This window comes from Bos taurus, chromosome 29, assembly GCF_002263795.3.
Source record: "Bos taurus isolate L1 Dominette 01449 registration number 42190680 breed Hereford chromosome 29, ARS-UCD2.0, whole genome shotgun sequence".
Taxonomy (NCBI): Eukaryota; Metazoa; Chordata; class Mammalia; order Artiodactyla; family Bovidae; genus Bos; species Bos taurus.
The window spans coordinates 44,259,260-44,278,258 of NC_037356.1; the positions used below are offsets into that span (position 1 = coordinate 44,259,260).

Here is an 18,999-nt window from a genome sequence, read left to right on the forward strand (position 1 = left end):
TCAATTACTCATGATCTCCTTTTGTGTCATTTAGCACTTGTATTATGTAGGCACTGTTACATTTGTTGGCGAACTGTTGGGTGTACTTACTCCCCATCCTCTCAAGAACTGCTCAAAAGCAGAGGTTATGCCATCAATGTTGCTCTGACTTCATCTTCTGTGCATATTTCCTAATGTTCTCATCTAAACCCCTGTGGGCTCCCACTGCTCCCAGGCTCCAGGCATCTGCCACCTGTAGTCTGCACTTCTGTCGTCGCTTCCTCTCTCTCAACTTCTTCCCCTCTTCCTTTTCTTCCTTTCATTCTGCCCTAGTAGAACAGCTAGAAGAAGCCTATTAAAATGTAAAACATGTCTCTCTCACCTAAAGCCTTTCTTACAGAGTAGGAACCAGATCTTTACTGCTGTAGAAATGGATGAAAGCAGGCATATGATCGAGGAAGGACTTGCTGCATAAGACGTATCCAACCAATAAAACGTAGGGTAACAGAAAACCCTACCATCAGCCTCTGACTCAGTCTTGTATTTGTTGAGACACCTTCAGTCAGAATGTCTTGCCAGGCTCAGTCATCCTCAGAACTGTCTGGGGCTGTTTCAATCAGTATTGTATGAGTGTGGATTTAAGGAGAAATGTGTCTTATAAATCAGAGTTTTTCTGTTAAGTTATATGTTGAAAGTATTTACTTGTAATTAAAATAATTTCTTATGATTGTCAGATAAGTGCCTTGTACTGGTTTTAATTGACTTCTGGACGAAGATAAACTTAAGTTTGTGTCTTGGCTCAACCACGTTCTTGTGTGACCTTGGGCAAGTTTCTTAATCCTTCTCAACATCCTTGTCTGTACGATGGGTATAGTACCCACATCTTAGAATTATTGTAAGACTTACATGAGAATGGGGGTTTTCCAGGTGGCTCACTGGTAAAGAATCTGCCTGCCAATGCAGGAGATGGAGGAGACATGGGTGTAATTCCCTAAGTGGGGAAGATCTGGAGGAGGAAATGGCAACCCACTCCAGTACTCTTGCTGGGGGAAATCCTGTGGACAGAGGAGCCTGGCAGGCTACAGTCCGTGGGGTCACAAAAGAGTTGGACACGACTGACTGAGCAGGCACACGTGCAGATGCTTAATGAGTTACAGACATTTTCCCTAGGCTTTGAAGAACTGGAATATATTTATGTCCCCACATCCCCTTGAGTGATACCATTAAAAGCAAACAGCTAAAAGACCTATTGAACTCACTGCCAATAGTATGGAAATCATATGTGGTGTGTTTGGTTTCTGAGCAAACACTAAACACATCCAGTCTTGCTATTAATCAATGTTCTGTTACCTAAGGGACTGAATCATCCTTGGCTTTCTTGTTAACATCAGGTGCGGTGGCATACAGGTTTGTTTATTGATTCACCAACTATTTATTGGTCTGTAGTGTGTTTTTCCTTCCTAAAAAGGATCCCACCATATCACCTGCAATATTTTATATGTTGTGTGAAAGGAGAGATGGGCCGGAGTCTTACGAGGCATAAAATTGCTGAGGACAAGGAGTGTCGTTGTCTTCCCTGCCAGGCTGTCTTCGCGAGGCTGTGGACCACATCCTCCCAACTCCCACCACTGCAGTGCCTGGTGTTGAGGAGATGCTCACTCACGTGTGGAACGTGTGAGAGAGTGAGGATGGCAAGCAGAGGCAGAAACACACACGTTCCCAGTTTAGCCCTGCGACTCTTCTTGCAGTGAGTTCATTTAGCACCAGCGCATCCGTGTTTAGGTGCTTTGAAAGTGAAAGTGTTAGTCTCAGTCGTGTCTGACTTTGCGACCCCATGGACTGTAGCCTGCTAGGCTCCTCTGTCCATGGAATTCTCCAAGCAAGAATACTGGAGCGGGTTGCCATTCCCTTCTCCAGGATATCTCGCTGACCCATGGATGGAACCTGGGTCTCCTGCATTGGCAGGTGGATTCTTTACCATCTGAGCCACCAGGGAAGCCCCTGCTTTGAAACAAACAAAAACATAACTTCTCAGAAGCATTCGTAATTAGCAGCCTTAGACAAGGAACAAAATTGGGAATATCCAGTCTCTTCTATTTTGTTCATCCTTTCTTCTTCCTTTCCCTTTTCCTTCCCTTTCCTTGTTGTGTTCCCTTTCCTTTCCAGCAAGGCTTGGAAATCAGCTAAACAGTGTAGTTAATTACATTTCTTAATCGTCAACTATGTGAAGTATAATAATCCCTTGGGTGTTGGCAGACTCAGAGTTCCTTTGGACCGGCATATTCCTAGTCTAAAGCAGAAGGAGAAACAAATGATGCTGTGGGTCGTCTTTGATGGGGCAGGGGGCGGGCGGCAAGTGTGAACCTGCAGAGATTCCTGCTTAACAAACCTGAGTGTGTTTCAGGAGCACAACTGCAGGAGCTCCAGCCGGTGACGGAGCAGGCCGTGTCAGGGAGGGCTCAGGGACGAGTGTATTAGCACCAACAGCTGCTGTAACAAATGACCATGGACATAGTGTCTTAGAACAAAACCCGCATTTATTTTCATGATTCTGGAGATCAAAAGTCCAAAATGGGTTTCACCGGGCCAAATTCAAGGTGGTGGCATGGCTGCATTTCTTCTGGAGGCTCCAGGGAGCATCGGTTTTCTTGCTTTTCCAGCATCTAGAGGCCACCTACATTCCATGGCCCCGACCCCAGGGGTGCTTCCATCTACAGAGCCAGACACACATCACTCTGACTTCTGCTTCTGGGGTCACATCTCGTTCTTTGACTTCGGCCTTCCTGCCTCCCCCTTAGAAAGACTTATAAGACTAATGACCCATCCAGACAATTGCGGATCACCTCCCCACCTCAGCATCCTTAACACCATCTTCGGAGTCCCTTTTGCCATGAAAAAGGTTTCCAGGTTCTGAGGATTAGGGGATATTATTGCTTACCACGAGGAGACTGGAGTTTAGAATACAGCTCTGTCACTTACTGGCTGTGGGCATTTAGCTGAGTCATGACTGTTTAGAATCTGTTTCCTCTTCTATGGGTACAGCAGTGAACCGTCCCCACCCACCCACCCCACCCCCTTCACACACACTCACAGACGGAGTCATGTTTTTGAAGTCTGGATGAAGTAATATGTATGAAAAGACCTGATGGACTTTCTTTTAGTTGATTTTGATTGTGACTCAAAGCAGAAGGAAAGAAAGAGCTTTATTTGCTCCCTTCAGAAGTTATCAGATCTTATTGAGGCAAGGGTGGATTGAGTTCTGTTGATCTGAATTTGTTCCCCTTTTTTTTTCATGAATCTCTTCAACACATATTCTTGTTTACCTGGTTTTCCCTAGAGGCCCTGTTAGGAAGTTGTTAAACTTCATTAACAAATATTTGCCAAGTGGCCGTCCTGTGCCCTGCCCTTTGGTAGAAGGCCCAGAGGTGAGCGAGTGTGGGCCTCAGAGGAACAGAGGTGATTTCAGGGCTACTGGAGCTTAGAGCGTGAGGAGGGAGCACAAAGATGAGACGGACTGGGAGGCAGGGGGATATGAGCACAGGACCGCGTCGGGGCCCGAGGACCTGACTCAGGTCAGCAGCATCTGTGTGCCTCTCAGTCCCGCAGAGACGAGGGCAAAAGGACACGAACCACTCAGCCCAGGAGCTGAGAGCAGCATCTGAGCTTTCCCTCGCGGCTCCCCCTAGAAGTCCAGAGTCGTCCTGCCTTGGAGGCCAAGGTTGAGTCAGACTAGAGATTCTGAGAATCCAGAGTGAGGGACAGCCCTGTCGCTTTTAATTAAGGGGCATGTCCTCATCATGGCCCTGAAGAGTTTCTGCATGTTTGATGCAAGTTTGGCGGAAATCAAACCTGTGGTCTTTGAAAGCGTTTCCTGCCAAAAGGCTTCTGTTCTGTTTGTGCGGATCATCTCCTTGTTGATACAGATTTGCGTCTGTGTGTGTCGCAGGTGATTAGACCGAAAGGTGGGGGAGGAGCTGGGCAAGCAAAGTAAACATTGATGCCCCCAGCCCCTCCCACCGAAACTGCTCCTACATATTAGAAGTGAAAAGGCATGATGGTATTTGCTGGAGATAAAGGGACATCCACAGAAGTTCATAGAATAATATACCTTTTGACACTGAGCAAGTACAAAGGTTAAATAAGAAGAGTACTCTTTTACTGATGACAGACGCAGTAAACAGCGTTCTAACTTTCTTCCTCTAGGTAAAGCAGCATTTCCGCAACAGAAGGTGTATCTCTTTTCTCATAAGTTCCTTACCTTTGACTGGACCTTCTTTCTCTAAATTTTTCTAGGCTGTTCAGCTTGACCCTGAAGAAACTCGTCATGCTAAAAGAAATGGACAAAGATCTTAACTCGGTGGTCATCGCTGTGAAGCTGCAGGTGAGTTGAGCAGGATTGTTTGCTCAGGGCCCACGGAAGCTGGATAACCTTGTGCCCATGTCAGGGCTTCAGAGATGCTGGTAGGAGACCAGCATCCTTTGCTGAGTCCGTCACTCAGCAAAGAAGATGCAACTGTGGGAAGGCGGTCCGGCTCACATAGTACTGAATCCCAGTTCTGCCCCTTAGTTAAAGCACTCAGTTTCTTTGTCTGAAGGATAAAAGTGGCTCTCCCTGCCCTGCCTATTAACAGGATTAGCATGAAGATCAAGAAATTCAGAAATTACTAGAATGGCAAGTGTAGGTTTCGGTCTTATTCCTGGGATTTCTGGGTATAAGCAGATATATGGGTTGGGGAGACAGCTTTGGCGGTTTTCCACAGGGTGAAAGATATTTATAGGTTATTATTTCAGGCTTGACAGTTTAAAATTTACTGGGATATTTCATCTTCTGAGTAATCCCCACATTTAATTCCTTGAACTCACTCAGTATCTCCAAGGGACCCAAAATATTTCACCAAGATTCATATTCTAAGCATTCTGGAATTTCAGTTTCAGGAGAAACCGAGCTCCAGAAAGGTCAAGGGGTCTGTTTTGCCAGGTGATTTCCAAGTGGCAGAAGTAGAAAGCAGAGAGTCATCACATGCGTGGTCGTTAAACTGCAACACAGGACCTTACTTAACCGAAGCCTTTTTAATGACGGTCCCTCTACCTTACTGAGAGTCTGAAGAGCCTCTGGATCCATGAGATGATGGAGTTCTCCAGCTTAGGAACAGTGTACTTGTGGTTCATGGAGTTCTGTTTCTTGGAGAAACAGTGAGCTGCATGGCCACTCCCTGCTAACCAGGATGTTGGTTACTGGCTCACCTGTTATGCAGCAGTTTTTTGGCTTCATTAAAACCCACGTCTGTAGCATTTTCATAGTACATGAAGCATACACTGAAGTCCTCAGTTCTCCTTCTGAGATAAATACATTATATTAGTTTAGTCCTCGAAACCTGAAACATTTTGGGACTCCCTGGTGGTCCAGTGTAGCACTAAGACTGCACTCCCAGTGCAGGAGGCACAGGTCAAGGGAGCTGGATCCCACCTGCCACAACCAAAGTCCCACACGCCCCCGCTGAAGAGCCCCAGTGCGGCACCCAAGACCTGGTGCAGTTACATGAAACACACATTAAAAAACACTTGAAACATTTTAATTACTCCTTGTGATTTCTGTGTGTCGCTTACATTGAAACTCCCTGTTCATCTCCGTGCATAGTGATTTTAGTCACTAGGTCTTATCTGACTCTTGCAACCTCATGAGCTGTAGCCCGCCAGGCTCCTGTGTCCATGGAATTCTCCAGGCAAGAATACTGGAGTGCATTGCCATTTCCTTCTCCAGGGGATCTTCCCAATGCAGGAATTGAACCCGGGTCTATTGCATTGCATGGAGGAGCCTGGTAGGCTGCAGTCCATGGAGTCGCTAAGAGTCAGACACGACTGAGCGACTTCACTTTCACTCACTTTTGTGCATTGGAGAAGGAAATGGCAACGCACTCCAGGGTTCTTGCCTGGAGAATCCCAAGGATGGGGGAGCCTGGTGGGCCGCCATCTGTGGGGTTGCACCAAGTCGAACATGACTGAAGTGACTTAGCAGCAGCGGCAGCAGCTATTGCATTGTAGGCAGATTCTTTAATCTAATGTGGTGGCTCAGAGGTTAAAGCGTCTGCCTGCAATGCAGGAGACCTGGGTTCGATCCCTGGGTCGGGAAGATCCCCTGGGGAAGGAAATGGCAACCCACTCCAGTATTCTTGCCTGGAGAATCCCATGGACGGAGGAGCCTGGTGGGCTACAGTCCACGGGGTCACAAAGAGTTGGACACGACTGAGTGACTTCACTTTCACTTTTCAGATTCTTTACCATCTGAGGCACCAGGGAAGCCCTTTAGTCACTAAGTCGTGTCCAACTCTTGCAACCCCATGAACTCTAGCCCGCCAGGCTCCTCTGTCCATACGGTTTCCCAGGCAAGAATACTGGAGTGAGTTGCCATTTCCTTCTCCAGGGGATCTTCCCAGACCCAGGGATTTTTAACCCAGGTCTCCTGCATTGGCTGGTGGATTCCCTACCACCTAAGCCACCAGGGATAATTCCTCCCAATTCTGTGAGATGTTTCCAGACACCATGAATTGAAAAAGCAAGTGAGGGGCCGTGATGGGCGAGTGGAAACTTGTGTCTTTTCCTCCTTTCCCAATTTCGCACTCGTTTCTAGGTCACGGGCAGCGTTCCAGTTTTCAGGAATTATTTCCTTTGCTAAAAGCCAGTGCTTTCCAGTGCAAACACTGTTGGTGTGGTTTGGAAAGTTCCCTGCTGTTTTTGCCTTCCTCGCAGTTAAATGCCTTTGCCAAAAGAAATAATTTCTTTTCTTTCCTAATCAAATATTTAACATTCTGTAAAATTTTAAATTATACCCAAAACTACAAATATCCGAAATTTTTTGCTCGACTTCCAAGCAGCTGAAAGTAATTACAGATGTTAACACATTCATTTATCCAGTCACTTATTTATTCATTTACATATTCATCTAATAAATATTTATGGAGCACCTGTTACAGGCTAAGCGTTGTTCTTGGCACAGGGGATTCAGCAGCGAACAAAACAGACCCAAACTCCTGCCTTTAAGGACCTTTACCTGCTGATAGAGCAGCTGTCCTCAAAATAGGGTCTGCAGAGCCCTGGGCTCCCCAAGACCCCCTCACAGGACACAGGAGGTCAAAACTGTTCTCATGATAGTACTGTGACTTTACTTGGCCTTTCCACCATGTTGACATTTGCACTGAAGTTACAAGAGCAGTGGTTGACGAAACTGTTACAGGAAGTGGGACCTCCTCCAGGGACCGAGAGCAGGCTCTTGTCTAACACTCAGAAATGGATTGTCCGAGGAGATACATGTGCTGAAAAAGCAGACTTTATTGGGAAGAGATGCCTGGGCGGAGAGCAACAGGGAAAGGGAACCCAGGAGGACCGCTCTGCCACGTGGGTCGCAGCCTCAGGTTTTATGGTGATGGGATTAGTTTCCAGGTTGTCTCTGGCCAATCATTCTGACTCAGCGTGCTTCCAGGGGGTGCATGCCATCGCTCAGCCAAGATGGATGCCCTCGAGGGGGACCCGGGATGTTGGTACAACATACAGTCTGGTGTGTCTCCTTTTGACCTTTCGCAAATTCTTCCGGTGGGTGCTGGCTTGTTAGTTCCATGTTCCTTACCAGGACCGCCTGTCTTAAAATAACTCCTGCGAATGGCTGCTATGGCCCCTGGCCAGGGTGGGCAGTTTCAGTGTTTCCTCTAACAAAACAGCTGGCCCTTCCCTCACACCAGGGCGGCTTCCAGCGTGTCAGCAGTCATCGTGCGTCCACCATCGCAGACTGCGAGGAAGAGGTGAAAGGCCAGGTTTGCTTAAGAATGTCCTTGAAGGACAGTAAGAATTGTTCATTTATTTTGTCTCAGCCCTGGAGCACACGCCTTCTGAATAGTCTGCGTGATGAAATGGAGATGTGCACACAGCACTCCTGCTTCACGGAGGAAGCTGCCTGACGACTGAGCTGTGTCTTGAAGTAGCTGCTATTTCACATAACACTGTTCGTGTCGCAAGAAGGGCTTACAGACAAACTGTTACTCAGACTCAGGAATCTGGAAGATTGTTTCTTGAAAATGAACAATGTGAGCCTGTCACTTTGAGGGGAGACAACTGAGAATATTTTTTGGCCAGTAAAATAAATGACATTTGAGTTTTCAAGTGAAGATTAGAATTATATATATATATATGTATGTATATACGTGGGTGTGTGTGTCTATATATGTAGGTATATACATGTGGACACACACACACGCCCACTGGACCACCAGGGAATGCCCAACAATCCACCAAGAATTTCTCTATTTAAAAAATAAGCATTTAAAACACTAGTAACCTAATCTTTAATACATTAAGACTCATTAATGGGTATTTTTATGTGTCATAAGTAATGGTACTATGAAAGTGAAAGTTTTAGTTGCTTAGTTGTGTCTGACTCTTTGTGATCCCATGGACTATGGACCACCAGGCTCCTCTGTCCCTGGAACTCTCCAGGACTGGGTAGTCATTCCTTTCTCCAGGGATCTTCCCAACCCAGGGATCAAACCTGGGTCTCCCACATTGCAGGCACATTCTTTACCATCTGAGCCACCAGACCAATCCCAAATGTCAATGGTACTATAGTATCAGACACAAACTGTTCTGCTTCTGTACTGCAAATGAAGATATACGATGCTACAGATTTAAAAAGATACTGAAGATAATTTTGAATTTGGACCCAAGTTGATAGTGCCTGGCACCTGGAAGAAGCAAATTCTGGGACCCACGAGGAGCCGAATCTTTGCTGGAGGGCAGTAAAGACGAGACTAGTACTGTGCTGGGCTCTGAAAGTGCCAGAGCTGGCTGTGCCCTTGTAAGCTGCCCTGCATCTACATCCTCTTACCGGCGCACATAGGTTCATGTTCACAAGTTTGCGGTTCAGATAACGCATTTGGGATGGAAACGTTTACGGGAATTTACAGCACACATTTAGATAGTGAGAGTTCAGATAATGAGGGCCGCTGCTGTTGGAAGGTGATGATGCGTCCCAGTGGGGGTGGGGGATGGAGCACGCCCAGGGGTGGAGGAAGTTATGTGGTGGTCACGGGTGGCCTCACTGAGAAGATGGCTTTCATGCAGGGACTTTGAAGAAGGTGAGGGAGGAAGCTGTGCAGATACCTAGAGGAAGAGCACTGGAGGGAGAAGCCAGGGCGAGGCCCTGAGCAGGGAGGTGCTGGCAGGATGGAGAGAAAGGAGGAGGGCCTGAGGCTGGAGGGGAGTGAGAGGAAGAGGAGGGGAGGGCAGAGAGATCGGGGGATGGGGTGTATGCCGCGATGGGAAGGTCTCTGGCTTTTATTCTGTGTGAATTGGAGGGTTTCGTTTTTCTGTTTATTTTTTGGCTGCTCTGCAGCATTTGTTGTTCAGTCATTCAGTCGTGTCTGACTCTTTGCGACCCCATGGACTGCAGCATGCCAGGCTTCCCTGTCTTCACCATCTCCAGGAGCTTGCTCAGACTCAGTGCTGTTGAGTCTGTTGATGCCATCCAACTGTCTCATCCTCTGTCATCCTCTTCTCCTGCCTTCAGTCTTTTTCTCAGCATTAGGGTCTTTTCCAGTGAGTCAGCACTTCACATCAGGTGGCTAGAGTATGGGAGCTTCAGCTTCAGCATCAGTCCCCTAAGTGAATATTTAGGATTGATTTTCTTTAGGACTGACTGGTTTGATCTCCTTGCAGTCCACGGGACTCTCAAGAATCTTCTCTAGCACCACAGTTTGAAAGCATCAATTCTTCGATGCTCAGCCTTCTTTATGGTCCAACTCTCACATCCATACATGACTACTGGAAAAACCATAGCTTTGACTAGACGGGCCTTTGTTGGCAAAGTAATGTCTCTGCTTTTTAATATGCTGTCTGAGTTTGTCATAGCTTTTCTTCCAAGGAGCAAGCATCTTCTAATTTCATGGCTGCGGTCACCATCTGCAGTGATTTTGGAGCCCCAAAAAATAAAGTCTGTCACTGTTTCTAGTGTTTCCAGCATTTCCCCATTCCCCAACCAAGGATTGAACCCATACTCCCTACACCCCTGCGTTGGAAGTGCAGAGTCTTCAACACTGGATGACCAGGGAGTCCCGACTTGGAGGGTTTTGAACAGGGAAGTGATAGGATTGTTCTGGCTGTTATGTGGAAAACAGGCTGTCAGTGAGAAAGAGGAATCAAGAAGATCAGCTGATAGGCTCTGACAGTGATTCTGGCAGGAGATGAGAGCGGCACCCAAGCTTTGGCCTCAGCAACTGGAAGGGTGGAGATGCCTTTAAGTGAGATGGGGAAACCTGTGGGTGAAGCCGGTTTAGGGGGAAAGATCCAGGAAATTCAGCCCATCACATTGTATCTGTGGTGGCTGTTAAACATCCTAGGAGAGAAATTGAATAGACAGTTGACTGTGCGAGTTTAGAGTTCGGGAAAGAGTGGTCTGGGAGAGAGACAGTTTGGAGAGTCGTCAGCTTATCTGAGACCAGAAGATGGATGAACTCCTCGGGACTGGAGGGAGTGGATACAGAGAAGAGAGCTTGTCTAGAGATCGAGGCCAAGGGACAAAGGAAGGACCTGACCTGGGGACCAGGAAAGAACAGCTGAGGGCGAGAGGAAATCCAGGAAAGTGCGGTGTGCGGGAGGCCACGGGAAGGAAGAGGGGCCGGAGGGGGAGTGACGGGCCCTGTCAGAACTCAGATCAGTGGAGGAAGAGGAATCCCCCATGGAGGTTCTCAGACTCTGAGGATGGCAGCCGTGGTGGGAATAGTGCAGGTAGGAGGGCTGATGGAGCGCAGCTAGGAGACAACGAGAGAAGTCTTCAAGAGCAAAAATAGACGGCTCTTGAGGAGTTTGCTGTAACAGGAAGGCGAGGTGTGGGGCGGTAACCAGCAGGGCATGTGGGGACAAGAGAGGATTTTTTTTTTAATGAGAGAAATATCAGTAACCTGCTTGCTAATGGAAATAATCCAGAAGAGAGAGCAAAGTTGACTGTATGCGAGAGGAAAGAATGACTGGAAGAGCCTCTTGGAGTCAGTGAGCAGGAGGTGAGAGGTGGGGTGGGGGGTGGGGGCTGGGAGCCCCCCGGTGTGACCGAGGAGGGGAATTGTGGCCACACAGATGTGGCCAGAGCTCGTGTGGCAGGGGCTCTTCTCCTGTCACTTCAGTTTTCTCGGCACAGTGGGAATCAGGGCTGTTAGCTCAGCGTGAAGGCAGGGGTGGGGAGGTGTTTGGGGCGTGAGGATGGAGTGAAGGGGCGAGTGTCCAGACTGGGGAAAATGCAATGTGATCACCGGGCAGCCCCGCAGGCCCACGTCACGTTTGGGATCATAAAGTCAAAGTCAGAACAGAGAGCAGATCATCTGATTCTCTCCAGGCATGTTCAGCTCGTGCCACCGGATTTATACAGCATTGGAATCAGCCTGGTGAGCACGGAGAACAGCAGCGGGCAGAAGCCCTCGGGGTGGGCAGGGACCGCTTGTCCAGATGGTGGCATTTCAGCCGAGCAGTGAGCAGAGGGGACAGCGGCATGAGGAGGAGTGAAACATGGGAGGATCACTGGGTCGTAGGCCTAGTGGGTTTGAAGGATTGTTGTTGACACACCAGAGAGAATGAGCTCAAAAGAACAGGAAGTGGGGATCAGAGACTAGGTCATGTGACATAGAAGATTCAGTCATCAGTATCAGTAATGATAAGGTCCAGAGTGTGATCAAGTGGGTGCAGGACTCGGGCAACGGTGAGGACGAGACCCCTGGGAGAGGGGTTTAGAGGCTGGGGTGTCCGAAAGTGCACGTGTCAAAACCATGAACTGTTAGGGTGGGACAGGTGCTGGGGAGAGGAACAGTGCATGATGGACTGAAGTCAGGAAATGAACACAGGGCTTCCTTGGTGGTCCAGCAGCTACAAATCTGCCTTCCCGTACAGGGGGTGCGGGTTTGATCTAGGAACATTCCACACGCTGGGGGGCAGCTAAGCCCATGTGCCACAACTCCCGAAGCCTGGTGCCTTAGAGCCCGTGCTCTGCAACAAGAGAAGCCACCGCAATAAGACCTCACATCACAACGAGAGAAAACCCAAGCACAGAAGTGAAGACCCAGCACAACCAAAATTTAATTAATTTTTTTAAAAAGACTCAGTGCAGCCAAAAATAAATGCTCCTTGGAAGAAAAGCTATGACAAACCTAGACAGAGTATTAAAAAGCAGAGACATTACCTTGCCAACAAAGGTCCGTATAGTCAAAGCTATGGTTTTTCCAGTAGTCATGTATGCTTGTGAGAGTTGGACCATAAAGAAGGCTGAGCACCAAAGAACTGATGCTTTTGAACTGTGATGTTGGAGAAGATTTTTGAGAGTCCCTTGGATCAAACCAGAGTCCACACAGATCAAACCAAAGGAAATCAGTCCTGAATATTCATTGGAAGGACTGATGCTGAAGCTGAAGCTCCAATACTTTGGCCACCTGATGTGAAGACCTGACTCACTGGAAAAGACCCTCATGCTGGGAAAGATTGAAGGCAGGAGGAGATGGGGACGACAGAAGATGAGATAGTTGGATGGCATCACCAACTTAATGGATGAGTTTTAGCACTCCGGGAGATGGTGAAGAATAGGGAAGCCTGGCATGCTACAGTCCATGGGGTTGCAAAGAGTCGGACATGACTGAGTGACTGAACAACAACAACAAAAATTTGAAAAAAGAAAGAACAACAACAGCCAAGAAGAGAGGCAGTGGCAGCAACTCAGAGTGGGACTTGGGGGAGGTAGAAGGGAGAGTGTTCTAGAGCTGATGCTGAGGAGCAGGGAGGACTCCCTCCCACCGCCAAGCCCTGCGGTCACACCTAGAAGCAGCAGAGGGGGCAGGGTTTCTCAGCAGTTTCGTGGGGCCGTCCTGTGCCCTGCAGGCTGGTCAGCAGCAGCCCAGGCCTCTCCCCTCTAGAAACATCACACTCACACACACACACCCCCCACTGGTAACAAAAAATATCTGTAAACATTGCCAAATGTCTCCTACCCCTGGTTGAAACCACTGCTATATATAAACCACATTTTGGATTCTTAGCATTTCTCGGATTCATTGTCCAGAGACTTCTTAAATCCTAAGAGCCTAAATAAATTCAGGTGAAAACTTTGTCAAGACTCTTGGTCATAATAGAGGTTACAAAAAGTGTTATCTAACACATGAAGCAGAGTTTCCTTTATTATTTGTTGTTGTTATTGTTGTTTAGTTGCTACGTTGTGGGTTGTAGCCCACCAGGCTTCACTGTCCATGCTGATTTCCTAGGCAAGAATACTGCAGTGGTTTCCATTTCCTTCTCCAGGTTATTATTTTTAATTGGCATAATATAATGGTATTATAAAAGCATTGTGAAATACTACATTTAGAAAATTTTTCTTCCTGCATTTTCCAAAACCTGCATTTTATAAAAGCAAAAATTAGAGATATGTAAGAAACCTAAAAATTAAAACTAAAAGTTTCATTTCTAAAAAAAATAAAAATAAAAAAACTAAAAGTTTCATTTCTAAAGGACAACAGCAGAATACCTATTCCAGTATAGCAGAATAACTTCACCACCTTGAATTAGAAAACGATTTCTTAGCTAGGACCCAGAATGCAGTAATCATAGAAAGAAAAAAAAAGATCAAAATGAAATACTTCATCAAAAGATACTATTAAGAAAATGAATAGGCAAGAAAATATTTACAATTCATGTATCTGGCAAATTCTTGTACAAATTAAAAAAACTTACAATCGAGTAACATGATGAACAACACGGACGAAGAAGTTTGATCAGGCTCATCATAAATGGAGATTTACAAACAACCAATAAATGGCTGGGAGGGCGCTGCAGAGGATGAGTCACCAGGGAGACGCGAAGTGCCGCGGAGTGGTCCTCTGCACATGCGCAGTAGAATCCATGCGTCCTGGACAGACCACGCCCATTGCCCACAAGTTGCGGACTCTGCAGCTGCAGGTGGAAAATGGCAGCAACGATTTAGAAATAGGTCTAGTCGTTTCTCATAAAGCTACAAGTGCGTCTACCCTGAGGCCCAGCCATCCCTCTGCTAGGGGTCCAAGAAAAAATACCTCCACACAGACTTGTACTGGAGTGGTAGCTTTGGGACTTCGCTGCTAGTCCCGTGGTTGAGAATCCACCTGCCAATGCAACTGGACGCGGGTTGGAGCCCCAGCAGGGACTAAGGTCCCGCATGTTGCAGGGCAGCTAAGCCCGTGCACTGCTACTGGAGCCAGAGCACCGCCAGTGCAGGGCCTGCGCACCACAGCGAAAGAGCCCACACACGGCAACCAAGACCTGCTGAAAACAAAAGTAAAATAGAAATAAACAAACACATGAAGATCAGAATGCCAGCTTTAGCCGTAGTGATTGCTAACTAGAAACGCCCCAAGTGTGAATGTTCAGCAACAGGACAGTGGGAGCCACGCGTGGTACGTTCGTGGGACAGGATTCTGCTGGGCAGTCCAAGGGAATGTGATACACGCAACAGCCTGTGTGAACCTCAGACACATTATAAATGTTGGGCAGAAGAAGGCCACCCAAATAGTACCCGCCGTGTGGTTCCATTTATGTGGTATTTTAGAGCAAGAAAGGTAGATCTCTGGTGAGAGGAGTCAGCAGCACTCACCTCTGAGGAGGGGTGCAGGACTGACTGGACAGTGGGGTCCAAGGGATTTTCCCGGAGTGGTAGAGATCCTGTACATTTTGATACAGATGTGGGCTACACGGGTGTCACGTTTACTAACTCGTCCATCGGTGTGCTGGAGATCTGGTCACTTCACCATGTTAAATTAAAGTTAATTTTTTTAAGTAATTTTTACAAATTTACTGTGATTCCTCAGACCCCCAGCTGGTCTCTTTTTACTTTGAGGAACAGTTTAGCCCAACTTTATTTTTCTTTAAGAACGAAAAACACTAGGGTATCTAACCCAGTGCAAGGTTTAGTGGGGACGGTGCTTAAAGCAAAAGTTCCTGGGGAAAATTTGTATCAAAGCTGAGACTGGGAAGTGAGTTGGTGAGCTGTGTGTTTAAGCATGAGAGAGGACCCAGGAAGAGAAAGCAGCATGCCGAAAGGCCCAGAGAGAGGACAGCGTGGCCAGTCAGATGGGAGGAGGGTGGCCGAGGAGCCTCAGGGAGAACTGCCACGCCTTGGGGTGAACTGCCATGCTTTGGGGCAACCTTGCTGCCTCTCCCTCAGGGGCAGTGGGAAAGGAGAACTCGAGTGCAGTAACATGTCATTTTAATGTGAAAACCCTTTGTAAACAGCATAATGTAAAATCATGTCTACGGTAGTGGCTTGATTTTAATCAAGTACAGCAAAGACTGATGGAATATCTGAACTGGTAAGATTCTTCGTAGAGTTTAGGTGCTGTTTGTAAGCATAGTATTTCTTTTGGTCTGATTTTTGGTGATGCAGCTTTGACCTATTTTGTCTTGGTTTCAGGGTTCAAAAAGGATTCTTCGCTCCAACGAAATCATCCTTCCAGCCAGTGGACTGGTGGAGACAGAGCTCCAGTTAACCTTCTCCCTTCAGGTGAGAACCTGCTCTGTCTTAGGTCATTAATATGCCATATCCCCCTGGTCTCGAACGATGCTCTGATCTGGAGATCATTTGATCCGAGAACAGCCCAATGGCTTAATGTCACCCAGAGCTTCTGTGGCCTGCCTGGATGGCCAGCGCCATCTCTGAGGCCGCTGCACCACGGGTGCTGAGACCTGGATGGGCTGCTGCAAAGTACACCATGTCTCATTCTTCTTTTTTTAATTGTAGTTGATTTAAAACGTGTTGATTTGTGCTGTGTAGCAAAGTGACTCCATTTTGTGTACACATACCTATACTTTCTCCTTTTTCTTGTTTGTTTCCCGTATTATGTATACATTCTTTTTCACATTCTTTTCCATTTTGGTTTGTCACAGGATAGTGACTATAGCTCCCTGTGCTATACAGTGGGACCTTGCCGTTTTCCATCCTGTGGACTAGTGTGCATCACATCCTCTTTCCTTGGCCTGGGCTGTTGGCCCCGTCGTCTACCACAGTCCTCCCCATCTCCTCTCCCTAGTAATCTGTGTCCCCACTCCCCGAAGGAGAGCGTGCTCCTTCAGTCTCATTTTGCCCTCGTATTGCAGCCTCCGTCCCATCCCTTCTCCTCCTTATCCATCCTCGTACGTCTTGTCTCTCCTCGTAACCCCAGTAGCCCAGGTTGAACGCTCGATCACCTGGCAAGGAAAGAGGCCATGTTTCAGGACACGTATGGACCGCTAGCTGCAGAGTGGAAGCCCGGTGCTGGGCAGAACCAGATGCTCCTCTCACCCCCCGTCACCCCCTCATACAGAGGGGAGCCAGTGATCCCCATCACCCCCTCATACGGAGGGGAGCCAGGGAAGCAGAGGATGGTGGTGCGTCCTCCAGCAGGACTAGACCCCACTGAGGACCTCCCTCTCTGACTAATTGCCTGTCTTTGTTTTGTGCCCGGCAGTACCCTCATTTCCTAAAGCGAGATGCCAACAAGCTGCAGATCATGTTGCAGAGGAGAAAGCGTTACAAGAACCGGACCATCCTGGGCTATAAGACCCTGGCCGTGGGGCTCATCAACATGGCAGAGGTGAGAGAGGGTGGCTTTCAGAGCCTGAGAGAGACCCCGGCCCAGCTGGGGCTCTTCCAAGCCTGCCACCCCCTGGCTGTTTTATTCCAGGTTACAAACTAATTATTTTATTGGAAATCCAGGACGTGCCTCTTTTTATCCAGTACTTCCTTGCTCACAAAAAGTTTTTTCTTTAGCTTTTTTAAAAATGTCAGAGAACACTTCTAATAAGAAGAAGGATTCCCGTCTGCCCTGCACCCAGACTCTCCGGTGTTGGCACATCTGCCTTTCAGTTCTCGCCTGTGCACACCGTGTGCGTGTTGCTCACTTCTCTGAGCCACCGAGAGTGAGCTGCAGACAGGATGCCCCATTACACGTTAATATGTTGTTGCTGTTCAGTCGCTCAGCCGTGTCCGACTCTTTGCAACCCCACGGGCTGTAGCCCACCAGGCTCCTCCGTCCATGGGATTCTCCAGACAAGAATACTGGAGTGGGTGGCCATGGCCTCCTCCAGAGGGTCTTCCTGACCCAGAGATCGAACCCCCATCTCCTGCCTTGGCAGGCGGATTCTTTACCACTGAGCCACCTGAGAAGCCCACACATTAGTATGCACTGTGTCAATTTCTTAGGAATACTCTCACGTGTGTGCACCACCCACCATGAAGATCAGGACACTGACGTGGCTCGGGAACGTCCTTCGCAGGCCCAGGGCTTCACCTGGGAGTGTGGGCTGCGTTTGCTTGTCCCTTTGGTCTCCCTTGACCTGCAGTCCCTCAGATTTTTCCCATGTCTCCCATGCCCTTGACATTTTTTAAGAGGACAAGCTGGTTTCTTTATTGAATGTTCCTCCGTCTGGGTTGGTCTGATGTTTTCTGAAGATCACGTTCAGCTTCCAGGTTTTTGGCAGAGTTACCACAACAGTAATGCAGGCAGCACTCCGAGTCGACTTGTCCTGTTACTGGTGAGGCTGTCTTATCGCTCGGCTAATTGAAGATGATGTATGCCGGCATTTCCAATATAAAGTTAATTAACACATATTTTGTTCTTAGCAATGAAAAAAAACATTTTATAGGCAGATGTTTGAGGACTCTGTAACAGTCTCTTTTTTGCTCATATCTTCGTAGTTTTAGTTTCTGTTAATTATTCTTGCCTGAGTCAGTTATTAATCCTTAGATGTGCGCTCACATTCCAGTCAGTTCCAGTCAGCACCCCTGGGCTCCTCCAGCCTTTCTCCTCTCCATTCCTTCAGTCTGTTTGTTTGTGAGGCTCTCCTGTATGCTCAGCAAATCTTCTCAGCCCAGATGAAGGGGAAGAAGAAAGGGACTACAAATCAATTTTAAAACGTATTTCTATATTTTCATACTTCAAATAGGAAAAAATTTTGCAGCCACGACAAAAGGTAAGGTAGTCCCAGCGCATCTTTCCGTCATCTTCATGTTTTGTATCAGAACAAGGACCTGGGGTTGCAAAGGCTGTGGACGCCGTGTCTCGCCAGCCGTGTTGAGCCCTTCGGTCCTTCTCTCATTGCCAGGCACAGGTGGCCACGGTCTGCAGGCGCCACCCCCACCGCTGAGCCTAAGAGCTGGTTCCTCTGTGAAAGACTTAACTGCAGTCCTAGAGAGGAGCAGCCATTTTGTATCTCAGGCCTTGACTTTTATCTCTTTGCACACGACCAGAACTGTGACTGGCACTTCTGGAGACAGTTTTACAATGAGACCACAGAGACTTCCCTGGCGGTCCAGTGGTTAAGAATCTGCCTTTCAATGCAGGGGACACGGATTCGATCCCTGATCAGGGAACTAAGATCCTACATGCGGCAGCTAAGCCCTCGTACTGCAACTCCTGAGCCTGGGCTCACTGATGAAAGATCCCACATGCCACACCTAAGACCCAACACAGCCAAACAGATAAAGAAGTATTTTAAAAATAAAGTGAGACAAGGGAATTCCCTTGCAGTCCAATGGTTAGGACTCTGTGTTTTCACTGCTGAGTTGTCGAGGTTCAGTTGTCGAGCGGTTCAATCCCTGGTCGGTGAACAAAGATCCCACAGGCTGAATTGCGCAGCCAAAAAATGGTAAAGTGAGGCTGAAGGCAATAGAAGAAGAGCAGGCGAGGGAGAGTGAGAAAGAAAATGTGTTAGCAGAATGCCATTCCCGGTGGCTCGCATGTCCGCTGGGATCTGTGAAAACGCACCACACTCGGGGCTCTGTGTGAGGCACGTCCATGGCCGCCTGTGCTCGTAGGTGATGCAACACCCGAACGAAGGCGCCCTGGTGCTCGGCCTGCACAGCAACGTAAAGGATGTCTCCGTGCCTGTGGCAGAAATAAAGATCTACTCCCTGTCCAGCCAGCCCATCGACCACGAGGGGATCAAATCCAAGCTGTCTGGTAAGATGAGTGGTGTCGGAAAGCCCTGCCCAACCCCCAG

At 47.9% G+C, this 18,999-nt stretch overlaps 1 protein-coding gene across 3 annotated transcripts in view; it reads left to right on the plus strand.

The window, feature by feature from the left end:
* The window catches only part of PACS1 (phosphofurin acidic cluster sorting protein 1), a 149,795-nt gene that overhangs the window by 106,345 nt on the left and 24,451 nt on the right, over window positions 1–18,999 (plus strand). For all 3 annotated transcript variants that reach the window (NM_001143870.2, XM_024987117.2, XM_059882903.1), the window contains exons 2-5: window positions 4,273–4,360; window positions 15,434–15,523; window positions 16,467–16,592; window positions 18,815–18,959. In NM_001143870.2, the coding sequence (NP_001137342.2) occupies window positions 4,273–4,360; window positions 15,434–15,523; window positions 16,467–16,592; window positions 18,815–18,959 (449 nt within the window). The remainder of the gene's footprint in view (window positions 1–4,272; window positions 4,361–15,433; window positions 15,524–16,466; window positions 16,593–18,814; window positions 18,960–18,999) is intronic.